Genomic DNA, 13,800 nt, shown 5'->3' with positions numbered 1-13,800 from the left:
ACGGGGCAAGGTGTTGTACAGGGCAAGGTGTTGTATGGGGCAAGGTGTTGTACGGGGCAAGGTGTTGTACGGGGCAAGGTGTTGTACGGGGCAAGGTGGTGTACGGGGCAAGGTGTTGTACGGGGCAAGGTGTTGTATGGGGCAAGGTGGTGTACGGGGGCAAGATGGGGCAAGGTGTTGTACGGGGCAAGGTGGTGTACGGGGCAAGGTGTTGTATGGGGCAAGGTGTTGTACGGGGCAGGTGTTGTATGGGGCAAGGTGGTGTACGGGGGCAAGGTGTTGTATGGGGCAAGGTGTTGTACAGGGCAAGGTGTTGTACGGGGCAAGGTGTTGTACGGGGCAAGGTGTATGGGGCAAGGTGTTGTACGGGGCAAGGTGTTGTATGGGGCAAGGTGTTTAAGGGCAAGGTGTACAGGGCAAGGTGTTGTATGGGGCAAGGTGTTGTATGGGGCAAGGTGTTGTACAGGGCAAGGTGTTGTACGGGGCAAGGTGTTGTACAGGGCAAGGTGTTGTATGGTACAGGGCAAGGTGTTGTATGGGGCAAGGTGTTGTACAGGGCAAGGTGTTGTATGGGGCAAGGTGTTGTATGGGGCAAGGTGTTGTATGGGGCAAGGTGTTGTAGGGCAAGGTGTTGTATGGGGCAAGGTGTTGTACGGGGCAAGGTGTTGTACAGGGCAAGGTGTTGTATGGGGCAAGGTGTTGTACAGGGCAAGGTGTTGTATGGGGCAAGGTGTTGTACAGGGCAAGGTGTTGTATGCTACAGGGCAAGGTGTTGTATGGGGCAAGGTGTTGTACAGGGCAATGGTGAGGCACATTTGGAGTAACATGGTCAGTTTTGGGCACCCTGTTCGAGGAGACATGTTGTTGGAAAGAGTGTAGAGAAGATTTTCAAGGATATTCCCAGGACTTGAGGACTTGAGGACCTGAGCTGTTGGGAAAGGTTGGGCAAGATAGGAGTTGTTTCCTTGGAATGCAGGAGACTGAGGGGTGAAGTATAAGACCATCAGGGGAATAGATGAAGTAGAAGCACTGAGTCTTTGACCCAGAGTAGAGGCATTAAGAACCAGAGGGCATAGGTTTAAGGTGAGAGGGGAAAGATTTAATAGCTATCTGAGAGGCAACTTTTTCGCACAGAGGGTGGTGGATGTATGGAACAAGCTGCCTGAGCAGGTAGTTGACGCAGGTGCTATAACAACATTTAAAAAACATTTGGAGAGGTCCGTGGACATGGAATATTTAGAGGGACATTGGCAAAGTGCTGGAGTAACTCAGCAGGTCAGGCATCATCTGTGGAGAACATGGATAGGTGACGTTTCACAGAGTGCTGGAGTAACTCAGTGGGTCAGGCAGCATCTGTGGAGAACATGGATAGGTGACGTTTTGGGATGGAGATGGACTGGGTAGTGGGAGATAAAATGTCTGCAACAACATACTGCCTTCACTGTGAGTTGCAATCTAGGACTACAGGATGGCTGAGCTAAATGTCCTGTTAAATAATTCTCCTTCTATAAACTAAACTAGAATGTGGTCTTTGAAATGGAGCCAAAATCCTGGGAATTAATGAGCCTAAATCACCAAAGTGAAGTCCCATGGAACTGTGTGGAACTCTGGTTAAGGGTTGAAAAGGACACAACGTTGCTCCTTATCCCAGCGGGTTCACGATTGGGGAATTGGCTTCTACTGCATCCCTCTGTTACCCTGACACCACTGAGGTGTGACCATCTTACCAGGGGATCGGGGTGCCGGCTAATCACCAGATGGTTGCGGCCAGACCGGCAGAGCTGGAGATGGGCGTACGCTTCATTCAGAGTCAGGTTGTGGATGTTTGTTGTATTAATTTTTAATATGTGGTCCCCACACCTAGAGCAAATGAAACATCACTATGTAAAACGCCGCTTTAAGAATCAATCAAGTGTTTAATCACCAAGTGACCCAAACACAGAATAATGACATTCTAACTTGCAGCAGCAAAACTGACCTGTAAACAAGTAACTCAGGGATGATAGTGAAAAAAAGATCAATGATTAAAAAAATCAATATTAGTGCAAAAAAACCCCTGGAATCCTTAATGCCACCAAAACAGTTTGTAGCTGATAGTGTCGCTGGTGTTGAAGTTGACTGGACTTTATTGCCTTCCCTCACAGTGGGAAACGTTGATTCCACTTTGTGGGGATATTCATGCTAAATTCTATCGTGTATTGTGTCCTTTTTATTTGTATGTCTGTACGGTAACTCAAATCTCACGGTACAATTGGTGCAAGTGGCAAGAAATGTGACTTGAACTTGTTTGTAGTTCGAGAGCCTGATGGATGTTGGGCAGAAACTGTTTGTACTTCCAACAGGAGGGTGGTAAGGGCCCATGTTGAATGAAACTGGAGCACCCAGAGGAAACCCACGCAAGAACATGCAAACTCCACACAGACAGCACCTGAGGTCAGGATCGAACCCAGGTCACTGGCACCGTGAGGCAATGGCTCTCCCAGCCACACCACTGGCCCACTCCAACTAGAGGCATGTGGAGCACCTAGAGGGAACCGTGTAGTCACTGGGAGTAGTGCAGACAGCACACAAACAGACCAGGTTTGATCCATGGCCTCTTACATAGCGAGGTAGCAACTATAGCTTTGCCACTGTGCCGTTAGTATCTTGTTGCTTAGGGACTCGGAGAATCGGCTCCAGTGTGTTTGATTTGCTGCTGGGTGGAGATCAGACCCCTGTCATGAGCAGATCTTACACCTCTGCCCCGTAGACCTGCCTCCAAGAGATGCCTCAGCTGCACAAGAGAGATGTAGAGAGGAGACTGGCAGAAGACCATCCCTTACCGGAGCCTTCCGTCTAGATGTGCCACTGATCCTGGGGAGAGTGTGTGGATATAGATGCCAGATGCCTGTAGATGGGTGGACACACTGCACAGTCCAATTCCCAAACCCACACCGTCCTCTGGGGAAAGGAAACAGACATGACTTTAGAGAAGTTTCACCCACCATGACCATGAGCTGCTGCTAGACTCTGCCTCTGGGGCTGTGAGGCAGTAACTCTACCGCTGCACCACTTTATATTTAACAAATTCTAGCTGCAACCTGACCATTACTGACCCAGAATGAAGACCAGGTCCAGGTGTTCCATTGGCTTGGAGTTTAATGCTGGCAAGGCCATTTGCTTACCTTTGTACAAAGTGACTTCCAAAATGACTCTGTCATCAGGGTTTGGCACCTTGGGCATGTTGTCCAGCTCCAGGCTTGAGCAGCTGCCCCTCACTACCTCGTCAGTGTTGGAGTTCGTCGACCACGAGTTGCTCAGATATGTCGCCGACTGTCGCTGAGACAGATTCGAGCCCTTCAAACACGTCCTGACCGCCAGCGTGACCACGCCCTTCCGCACTTGCTACAGCAACAACAAAAGCAACAGCACTTTGACCAAAGGACACACAGTTACACAGAGTGCTGGAGTAACTCAGCGGGTCAGGTATGCAGCATCTGTGGAGAACATGGATAGGTGACATTTCACAGAGTGCTGGAGTAACTCAGCGGGTGCAGCAGCATCTATGGAACTAAGGAAATAGGTAACGTTTCGGGCCGAAACCCTTCCGGGTTTCGGCCCAAAACGTTGCCTATTTCCAGAAGGGTTTCCTTCGGCCCGAAACGTTGCCTATTTCCTTAGCTCCATAGATGCTGCTGCACCATAACTCAGCGGGTCAGGCAGCATCTGTGGAGAACATGGATAGGTGACGTTTCGGGTCAGGACTCTCCCTCAGACCGATTACAGTGGGGCAAAGCTAGAAGAGAGGTAGGGTTAGGACAAAGACAGGTGAAGGGCCTGAGCCACTTTCACGACCTACTTCACGACCTTTTTTTACTCGTGGGCATTTTTCACCACGCCCCGACCTACTTGATGCCACGAGTACCTACGACTAGCATCATAACCTACCTACGACCAACCTACGATCTCCTGACGACCATGCTGAGAGGATGAGTCAAGGGCAAACTCGGCAGAGGTCGTGAATTAGGTTGTGAAAGTGGGACGGGCCCTTAAGTGATGGGTGGATGAGGGGGTTGATTGGCAGACAAAGACCAGAGATGAAAATGAGACAAAAGGGTGTGAGATAGAAAGAGAAGAGACATGAATTGTGACCTCACATCAGGAAGGAGTGCAGGTTAAAGGGGGACAGGGGGAAGAGGGAGTGGGATAGAAGGAAAAATACACTGAGTATTTGTTTTAATTAATAAATTAATGATTGGCACTCTGTGACAGACTGACCTTAAATATCTGTACTGCTTCTTCATGAGTTAATTCATTCATTGACACCCCGTTCACTTCAAGTATTTCATCACCTGCAGGATGAAAGATTGCCCACATCAATGTTTCTGTTTATAGATCCTGCATCTCAGTCACACATCAAACACCAGACTGTACCCAACAGAGCAGGAAAGCAGATCCTTCAGCCTAGTTGGGTCCGATCTCCGTCAGTGTGGGCACCATGGATTTACTTGCCATGGAACTGCCTCAACTATTACTCTGTGAATCTTGATTATTAAAGGGCATCAGGGGCGGCACGGTGGTGCAGCGGTAGAGTTGCTGCCTCACAGCGCCAGAGACCCGGGTTCCATCCTGACTACTGATGCTGTGTGAACGGAGTTTGCATGTTCTCCCTGTGACTGCGTAGGTTTTCTCTGGGTACTCCGGTTTCCTCCCGCACTCCAAAGATGAGCAGGTTTGTTGGTTAATTGGTTTCTGTAAGTTATCCCTAGTGTGTAGAATAGTGTACTTGGACTCGATGGGCAGAACGGCCTCTTTCCGTGCTGTATCTCCAAACTAAACTTTCAGCACAAGAACCTTGAATGGAGGAAAATGTTCCAAGGTGCTGCAACAGGGCGTAATCAGAAATATTGTTGGTAGGAGCAGAATTAGGCCATTCGGCCCATCAAGTCTACTCCACCATTCACTCATGGCTGATCTATCATCCCCTCTTAACCCTACTCTCCTCCCTTCTCCCCATAACCCCCGACACCCGTACTAATCAAGAATCTATCTATCTCTGCCTTATAAATATCCATTGACTTGGCCTCCTCCACAGCCGTCTGTGGCAACCATTACAATGGGCTCAGCTTGTCAATCTGACTACCATTGGCATGGTTTACCTAGTACCGAGCTTTGAGGTAACATTAGGTCACAGAGACCGTATCCCACCCTCAACCACACTCACACCCTCAACCTTGATGTGTTTGTGGATCAAAAGGGCTAAAAATCAGCTCCCCAATAAAACTCCCAGATAGACAAAAATGCTGGAGAAACTCAGCGGGCGAGGCAGCATCTATGGAGGGAAGGGATAGGTGACGTTTCGGGTCGAGGCTCTTCTTCAGACTGGGTAAAACTCTCAGATAAACTAGATTAGAGAGAATGTTTAGGGAAGTATTCTAAAGGATTTGAAGGGCCGACCGGCCTCCGCCTGCACCTATTGTCTATTGACTATTGAATAAGGGAAGGTGCGAGAGACACAGACTTGGGGAGGGACGTGGAGCTTAAATCCCAGGTGGCCAGAGGCAGGCTGCCATTGGTTGCAGTACATATAGTGGTCAGCGTTTCCTTCTCTCTGGACACTTGTTCAGCTTCCTCTTTAAGCAGCAACGTTACTCACTTCCACTACCCCCTCCGCCAGCAAGTTCCACATTCTCACCACTCCCTGGGTAAGGATGTTGCTTCTCAATTCCGTCTTCAATTTCTCGGTAACTAGTTTATATTAATGCCCCTGCTGACCTTACTCCCAGGGAGTACTCGCCTGAAGTGGAAACATTATCACTCTATGCAAGGACACAGGGTGCTGGAGTAACTCAGCGGGTCAGGCAGCATCTGTGGAGAACATGGATAGGTGACGTTTCACAGAGTGCTGGAGTAACTCAGCGGGTCACGCACCATCTGTGGAGAACATGGATAGGTGACGTTTCACAGAGTGCTGGAGTAACTCAGTGGGTCAGGCAGCATCTGTGGAGAACATGGATAGGTGACGTTTCACAGAGTGCTGGAGTAACTCAGCGGGTCAGGCAGCATCTGTGGAGAACATGGATAGGTGACGTTTCGTGTCGGGATAGGTGATGTTTGCAGAGTCCTGACCCAAAACTTCACCCGTTCCGTCTCTCCAGAGATGCCGGCCAACCCACTGATGAGGGCCAATGTGCTGAAAGCCTTGTATCACCCTATGTACATTTCATTATTAAAGCAGAGGTGAGTGAACAGGGGAACAAAGCGGGGTCTACTCACCTTCCCTCAGTCGCCCATCAGCAGCAGCAGCTCCGTCTGCGTAAATGGTCCTTACAAAAATCCCCATGGGTCCATAGACACTGTCTCTTCCTCCCACCACACTGAAGCCCAGGCCCTGTGAGAAGATGCACAATTATCAGCCGTATAGCTATTTCACAAGGAGAGACACAGAGTGCTGGAGTAACTCAGCGGGTCAGGCAGCATCTGTGGAGAACATGGATAGGTGACGTTTCACAGAATGCTGGAGTAACTCAGCGGGTCAGGCAGCTTCTGTGGAGAACATGGATAGTTGACATTTCGGGTCGGGACCCTTCTTCAAACTGAGGAAGTATTTCTCAATCTGTGCAAGAGAAACTTCCCTGGAAAGCATCTCATTTGGTGAGTAGCGGACGGAGGTGTATTGTGAGTTTTGTGCAGTATTCACTGCAACAAGAATCAGAAATATGTTCCCCAGAAGGGTTAATGGTTTTATAGCAAAATTAATTCATAAACGCAAGTAAATCAAGGAGGGCCAAGTATTTAGAGGTTTTACATCAGCATTCTTGTATTTCAAATACTGACCTCCCCACCATCGAAGGTCCATCACAGTACTGACCCCCCCACCATCGATGGGATCTACAGGAGGCGCTGCCTCAATAAGGCCGCCAGCATCATCAGAGACCCACACACCCTGGCCACCCTCTCATCTCGCTGCTACCATTGGGGGAGAAGGTACAGGAGCCTGAAAACCGTGTTCTCTATGTTTAAGAAAAGCTTCTTCCCAACAACCAGCGGGCTCTTGAACACTGCACAACACTAACCTCAGCGACTGTGATCTTCTGTGGACTGGTCAATGGATCTCAGTTTTGCACTATTATTGCCTGGTTTACTGTTATTAATTTATTGACTAATGTGTTATTGCGTTAACGGGCTTGTTAAGCTGCCGCACGTACAAGTCATTGTCCTAAACACCACTATCATATCTGCCTCCACCACCACCACCCCAGCAGCATGCTCTAGGCACCCACCTCTCTGTGTAATAAAACCCGCCCCGCACATCTCTATTAAACTACCTCCCCTCTCCCTTTGAGCAGCAACCTTAACAACAACAACAAAGAAGTTTGACTTATTGCATCTTTTTCATGTCCTAACGAAAGTAGCGAGTGAGCAGCGGGCATCTTGCCTTACCTTGCCTTGGCCCTTCATCAGGATGATATTTGAGATGACAGAGGGAGGTGGGCTGCACCCAGAGGGCAGCAAATGAGCCGAGCTCAGGGACCGAACCGCCCGGGTCATTGGCTGCAGGAAAAGAACAAAACACCATCAGACATAGGAGCAGAATGAGGCCACTCGGCCCATCGTCCACTACGCCATTCTATCATGGATGACCTATATTTCCCACTCAATCCCATTCTCCTGCCTTCACCCCGTAATTGTAAAGAGTACGGAGTGGATTAGGAAAAGCCCATTAACCCAGACCCATCTCACCCCGGTCACTCCCTCTTCTCCCCATTCCCATCAAGCAAGAGGTACAGAAGTGTGAAAACGCACACCTCCAGATTCAGCGACTTTCCTCCCAGCTGTTATCATGCAAATGATTCATCCATATCACCAACTAGAGAGCGGTCCTGCCCTCCCATCTACCTCATTGTAAACCTTCAAACTATCTTTAATTGGATCTTATCTTGCACTCAACATTATTCCCTTTATCCTGTATCTGTACACTGTGGACAGCTCGATTGTAATCATGTACAGTCTTTTCGCTGACTGGTTTGCACGGAACAAAAAGCTGTTCACTGTACCTCAGTACACGTGACAATCAACTCAACTAAACCATACCATCTTCTCAATAAATAGGGTAACTAACAGTGCTGTTGGGACCAGCCACCCTTTCATCCAACTGTACCTATCCCAGCTGTACATGACTGCACTTCATTTATATAGAGTCCAGGTTCATCCACGTCTAGGTACAGGATGTCAGTCGGCCACTTGTGATGGTCACAATACATATGTTAAAGAGCTGGAGCATCTGAGGATGTTTAACGAAAGTGGCAACCAGAAAGCGAGCCACACAAAAACAATTGTTGAGAGGAGGAAGAGGCGAGGAGGTTTAGGGAGAGAGTTCCAGCACTTGGATTGTGTTCATCATTAGTTCAGCCAAAGTATTCACTGTAATACTCTCAATGGCCCACGTCAGAGTTTCACAAGGCCACCGGCATTATTTCCCACTCTCAGATCAAGGCTGCTCTGGCCACTAGTTCCTTTAACCCACCTTTGCAGTGCCAAGGAATGAGCAGAGTTGCAGTGGGATCTGTACAAGTGTTCTCACTGCAGTGTTGGTTCACAGTTAAACATGGTGGGCAGGTCAAGGCAGCATTGAGCTTACGCCAGGCACCAAGTTGAACACAACAAAGAACCTGGGAGAGTTGAGAAAGTGCAACAAAGATCCAAAAGCAAAATTCAAAAAGCAAAGAAAAGCAAAGACAAAAAAAACTAAAAATTGCGAGTTCTATTCACACGAGACGATCGGAGGGAAGAGAAGAGGGTTTAAAACCATGGAGGCAGGAGATGGGGATAGAGTTCTTAATCTACAAACAAGGAACTGCAGATGCTGGTTTACACCGAAGATAGACTCAAAGTGCTGGAGTAACGCAGCGGGTCAGACAGCATCTCTGGAGAAAAAGGAGAGGTGACGTTTGGGCTGGGACCTAATTAATACTCTTCATATCAGGAGGGGGATGACATCATACATTACGTCACTAAGGAGAAAGTGAATGAGATTTTAAAAGATTCTAGCAGGTTTCCTTAATTAGCCGAGGCAGAGTATATAAAACAGGGAAGTTTAGCTGGAACTGTACACCAATATGATCGCAGCTTAAGCACAGATGTGGCAGTGCGTACAGATGTGTACAGATGTGTCCAGATGTGATTACACTGAGGACGCACAGAAGCCACTTATATGGATTTTGTCAGGACTACAATATTGGGGTTATTTGTGAATGCTGGGTAGACTGGGTAGGCTGGGTTTTATTTCTGGGTAGACTTGGTTTCTTTCTATAAAACATGGTTTAAGGAGATGGATAAAATGTTGAGGGGTTTAGAACATGGAACATAGAACAGGCCCTTCAGCCCACAATGTTTATGCCGAACATGATGCCAAGTTAAACTGATCTCATCTGACCGCACGTGATGTGTACATGTTCTATTCCCCGTTTATACATGTGCCTGTCTATTAACCTCTGAAACACCAAGACTGCATCTCTCTCACCACCGGCCTTTGGCAGAGTATTCCAGGTACTCACCAACCTGTATTCACCATTTGCCACGTACATCTACATTAAACGTTCCCCCTCGTACAGTATAGCGATGCCCTCTAGTGTTGGACTTCCACCCTGACTGTCGACACCTCCCAGAATTTTATACACTTCTATCAAGAATCCCCCCCAACCTCCGACAATGCAGAGGAGACTGTCCAAAGCTGTCCAACCTCTCCCTGTAGCTGTAACCCTCTAATCTGGGCATCATTCTGGTAAACCTCCGCTGCACCCTCTCCAAAGCCCCCGCATCCTTCCTGTAATGGGGAAGCCACAATAGTTGAAGATAGAAACTAAATCCTTCCATTCTCAAAGGGTTCAGAAATCAGATGTGGATGGAGATTAGTAATAACTGCTGGAAGGAGAAGAGAGAAGGGAGGTGGATTGTGTTCACCTGGAGTGGGCTGGGGTCTAGACATCCAGGTAGCACCACACAGGTAGCACCACACAGGTAGGATCACCCAGGTGGGGTAGCACCACCCAGGCTGAAGCCCTGGTCACATTGAAACAGTACATGGCCATGGAATTGAGGGGCTGTGGCCACCAGCCATGGACCCAGCGCTGGAGGGCAGGGTCAGCTTGGACAGCTCGCTCGCAATTAGCACAGATACAATGGGCCGAGTGGCCTTGCATCCTTTAATTGTCTCGGATCCTTCTCCGCGATTCCTTCATTTCCAGCCTCCCTACAACTGCATCCTATCAACCCATTGGTGTGTCATTGCTGGGGATGGAGGGCTGGAGACCAGGGTCAGGCAGGTGGGAAGAGTTGGGTTTGGCATCATGGTCGACGTAAACATTGTGGTTTTGGGCCTGTTCGTCTGTTTCCTTCTCCAATGTACATTACAAGTGGAGATCAACAGGTTCTTGACCAGCACGGGTGTCAGGAGTTACGGGGAGAAGGCAGGAGAATGGGGTTGAGAGGGAAAGATAGATCAGACATGATTGAATGGCAGAGTAGACTTGATGGGCCGAATGGCCTAATTCTGCTCCTAGAACTTATAAATTAATTAGGACAATTCCATGGACGAGAGGTGATCTTATAGAGGTGTACAGAATCATGCGGAATAGATCAGGTAGATGCACAGAGTTTCTTGCCCAGAGTAGGGGAATCGAGGACCAGAGGACACAGGTTTAAGGTGAGTGGGGAAAGATTTAATAGGGCAACCCAAAGTGTTCGACAATCACCAATGGCAGTGCAGCTAGTTGCTGTAAACTCGGGAATGATCCAATCACCTGCTGCTGGACCTCAGTCAGGCACCAGGGCCACAACACAAAGCACCATGAGATACATGTGCCACCTGGGAGGTCATACAAGATCAGGTGAGTGGCAGCTCTGACAGGGACACGTTTCTTCACTGTTACCCGTGGCCAGAGAAGATGCAACGATCTTTGCCAGGGCCCCTGTAATCTCCTCCCTATCCTGGAGCTCAAGGCTGGAGTACGGCATGAATCCAAAGCCTTCTGGATCACCACTGCCAGAAACTGAATCAGGTCTGGCAGCTATTAAATAACTTGGACCTTGTACTAAACTAAGTGGAAAATGTGCATATGAGAGAATGTTAGTGGCACCGGCTGTATTATGCTCACAAACCCTGTGGCTGCAGAGTAATGCAGGATCTACGTGCTGCATTATCGGTGAAGGTCTTACATGGACACGGTCTGGAGTTTCCAGCTGTTGTGAGAGAGACTTCCTGTGGTCACAGAGCGAGTGTACGGGAGGATGTCGACACACAACTTGTTTCGTGGCAGCCGGTGAATCAACATCTTTGTCCAACCAGTAGGAATTCACTCCTGCCAAAAATATAAGATGCAATTCATTAGAAAACAGAGAGTGATTTAATATTAGGAACAGGTGGGACCACAGATACAAGAGGGAGGAGAGCTGGAGTTAGGGGGCACTGCATCAAGCAGTCCCTTCCCCACAAACAAGTCAAAGATTCTCTACATCATCGGCGGTAAATCTCAGTCTGAAGAAGGGTCTTGATCCGAAACGTCACCCATTAATTCTATCCAGTGATGCTGCCTGTCCCTCTGAGTTGCTCCAGCATTTTGTGTCTATCTTCGGTTTAAACCAGCATCCGCAAATCCTTCCTACACGATTCAAAGAATCTCTTCACTTCTGGCAGTCCTGGATGAACCTCGAGCCATATTACGTCTACATGTCCCGGTGGAAAGTAGAAACAATGTCGATGTCCACTGGGAATCAGCCGTGTAAAATAGGAAATGACAAGGCAGAAGCAGTCTGCTTCACATCACTTTCATTGCCACTTCCATGCCTCAGGCCAGCACTTCATAAGTAACTAAGCCGGCCTCAAATGGAGTTGTGGGCACTTCTGGAAAAACTCAATGGCCTCTAGAAAGTGCACAGAGGAACTTTATTCCGACACAGAGTGCTGGAGTAACGCAGCGGGTCAGGCAGCATCTGTGGAGAACATGGATAGGTGACGTTTCACAGAGTGCTGGAGTAACTCAGCGGGTGCAGCAGCATCTATGGAGCTAAGGAAATAGGCAATGTTTCGGGCCGAAACCCTTCTGGGTTTCGGCCCGAAACGTTGCCCATTTCCTTCGCTCCATAGATGCTGCTGCACCATAACTCAGCGGGTCAGGCAGCATCTGTGGTGAACATGGATAGGTGACGTTTCACAGAGTGCTGGAGTAACTCAGCGGGTCAGGCAGCATCTGTGGAGAACATGGATAGGTGACGTTTCACACAGTGCTGGAGTAACTCAGCGGGTCAGGCAGCATCTGTGGAGAACATGGATAGGTGACGTTTCACAGAGTGCTGGAGTAACTCAGCGGGTCAGGCAGCATCTGTGGAGAACATGGATAGGTGACGTTTCAGGTCAGGACCCTTCTTCGCACACTATTAGGATATTGGAGACACAAGATACTGTAATCTAGAGCAAAAAAAATCAAAGTGCTGGGGAGCCTCAGCAGGTCAGGTAGTGGATACAGAGAGAAGGTCCACATTTCAGGGTCGAGATTCTGCAACAGGTCAATTGTTGTAAGTAATGTGTTTTTTGCTCTTTATTAGGATGTTACCTTGGATGAATGATTTCAGTTCTAGTTTAGAGATACAGCACGGAACCAGGCCCACTGATCCACGCCGACCAGCGATCCCCGCACACTAATACTATCTCACACACACTAGGAATGATTTACACTTACACCAAACCAATTAACCTACAAACCTGTACGTCTTTGTAGTGTGGGAGGAAACCGGAGCTCCGTGAGAAAACCCACGCGGTCACAGAGAGGACGTACAAACTCCGTATAGACAGCACATGTAGTCAGGATGGAACTCGGGTCCCTGGCGCTGTGAGGCAGCAACTCTACCGCTGCGCCACCATGCTGGACAGGTCAATCAATTAGTGGTCAGCTCAGCTTGTGGTCTCGGTGAGAGAGAGTTCAGATAAATGTTATCTGAACATTCATAACATTTAATATTTCGTGCCGCTGAATAGGACGGATAAATATTTTTCAGATCAATCAGAGCTTGAGGCGAGGAAACTGGAGAATAATTATTCCCTTTGACAACCTGTTGGCCATCTGGAGATTATAAACGTAAAACCATTAGCACAAATCTAGAGGCCGATGAGAAGACTTTCTCACGCAGTGTTTGTGATGTGTGAGGTTGGAATAATAAATCATTTAAATAGGATCTGGAGTTTACAGGATTATGGACATCAAATGGATATATATAGGACTAAACACGAGAGCCAGCTCGTATAAATGGCCGAATGGTCTCTTTAATAGCAAATTCCTGTAATTCTAAAATTCTGTAGCTTGAATGACTATAAAAATCAGGAGTGGTGCAAATGGCTGTTGGCTTCTTGTGGTGGTTTTTACATAGGACAATACAGCGTGGAAACAGGCCCTTTGGCCACACAAGTCCACGCCGACCAGCGACCTCCGTACACTAACACTATCCTAAACTAGGGACAATTTACATTTATACCAAGCCAATTAACCTGCAAACCTGTACGTCTTTAGAGTGTGGGAGGAAACCGAGGATCTCGGTCAAAACCCAAGCGGTCAAAGTTTAGCTGGTGACCAATTGATTGAAACAATTTACTAAGTGTTATCTCCATTTTGAGGGGTTGAGATGCCTCCCAGACACGTCATTCCTTCACTGCTGCCGGTTATTTACCTGTCGAGTTGCAGCGAGACCTTTGGCACGGAAACTCAGTCTGGGCTTCAGGTGAGTTAAGAAACGTTTCATTAACTAACTCCACCTCAGTTGTCCCATTGG

At 48.2% G+C, this 13,800-nt stretch overlaps 1 protein-coding gene across 1 annotated transcript in view; it reads right to left on the bottom strand.

Annotated features, from left to right (window-relative positions):
• il16 (interleukin 16) overlaps positions 1–13,800 on the bottom strand; it is a 43,420-nt gene that overhangs the window by 18,279 nt on the left and 11,341 nt on the right. Inside the window, exons 3-10 of the mRNA XM_055660998.1 lie at positions 13,699–13,800; positions 11,197–11,339; positions 7,423–7,533; positions 6,256–6,370; positions 4,258–4,331; positions 3,165–3,384; positions 2,823–2,940; positions 1,728–1,860 (exon numbers count right to left, since the gene is read on the bottom strand). The exon at positions 13,699–13,800 is cut by the window's right edge and continues 10 nt beyond it. Of these exons, the coding sequence (XP_055516973.1) occupies positions 1,728–1,860; positions 2,823–2,940; positions 3,165–3,384; positions 4,258–4,331; positions 6,256–6,370; positions 7,423–7,533; positions 11,197–11,339; positions 13,699–13,800 (1,016 nt within the window). The remainder of the gene's footprint in view (positions 1–1,727; positions 1,861–2,822; positions 2,941–3,164; positions 3,385–4,257; positions 4,332–6,255; positions 6,371–7,422; positions 7,534–11,196; positions 11,340–13,698) is intronic.

The sequence above is a fragment of the Leucoraja erinacea genome, chromosome 33 (genome assembly GCF_028641065.1).
Source record: "Leucoraja erinacea ecotype New England chromosome 33, Leri_hhj_1, whole genome shotgun sequence".
Lineage (NCBI taxonomy): Eukaryota > Metazoa > Chordata > Chondrichthyes > Rajiformes > Rajidae > Leucoraja > Leucoraja erinaceus.
The sequence above is the reverse complement of the archived record's forward strand: the minus strand, read 5'-3'. Positions and strand labels throughout refer to the sequence as shown.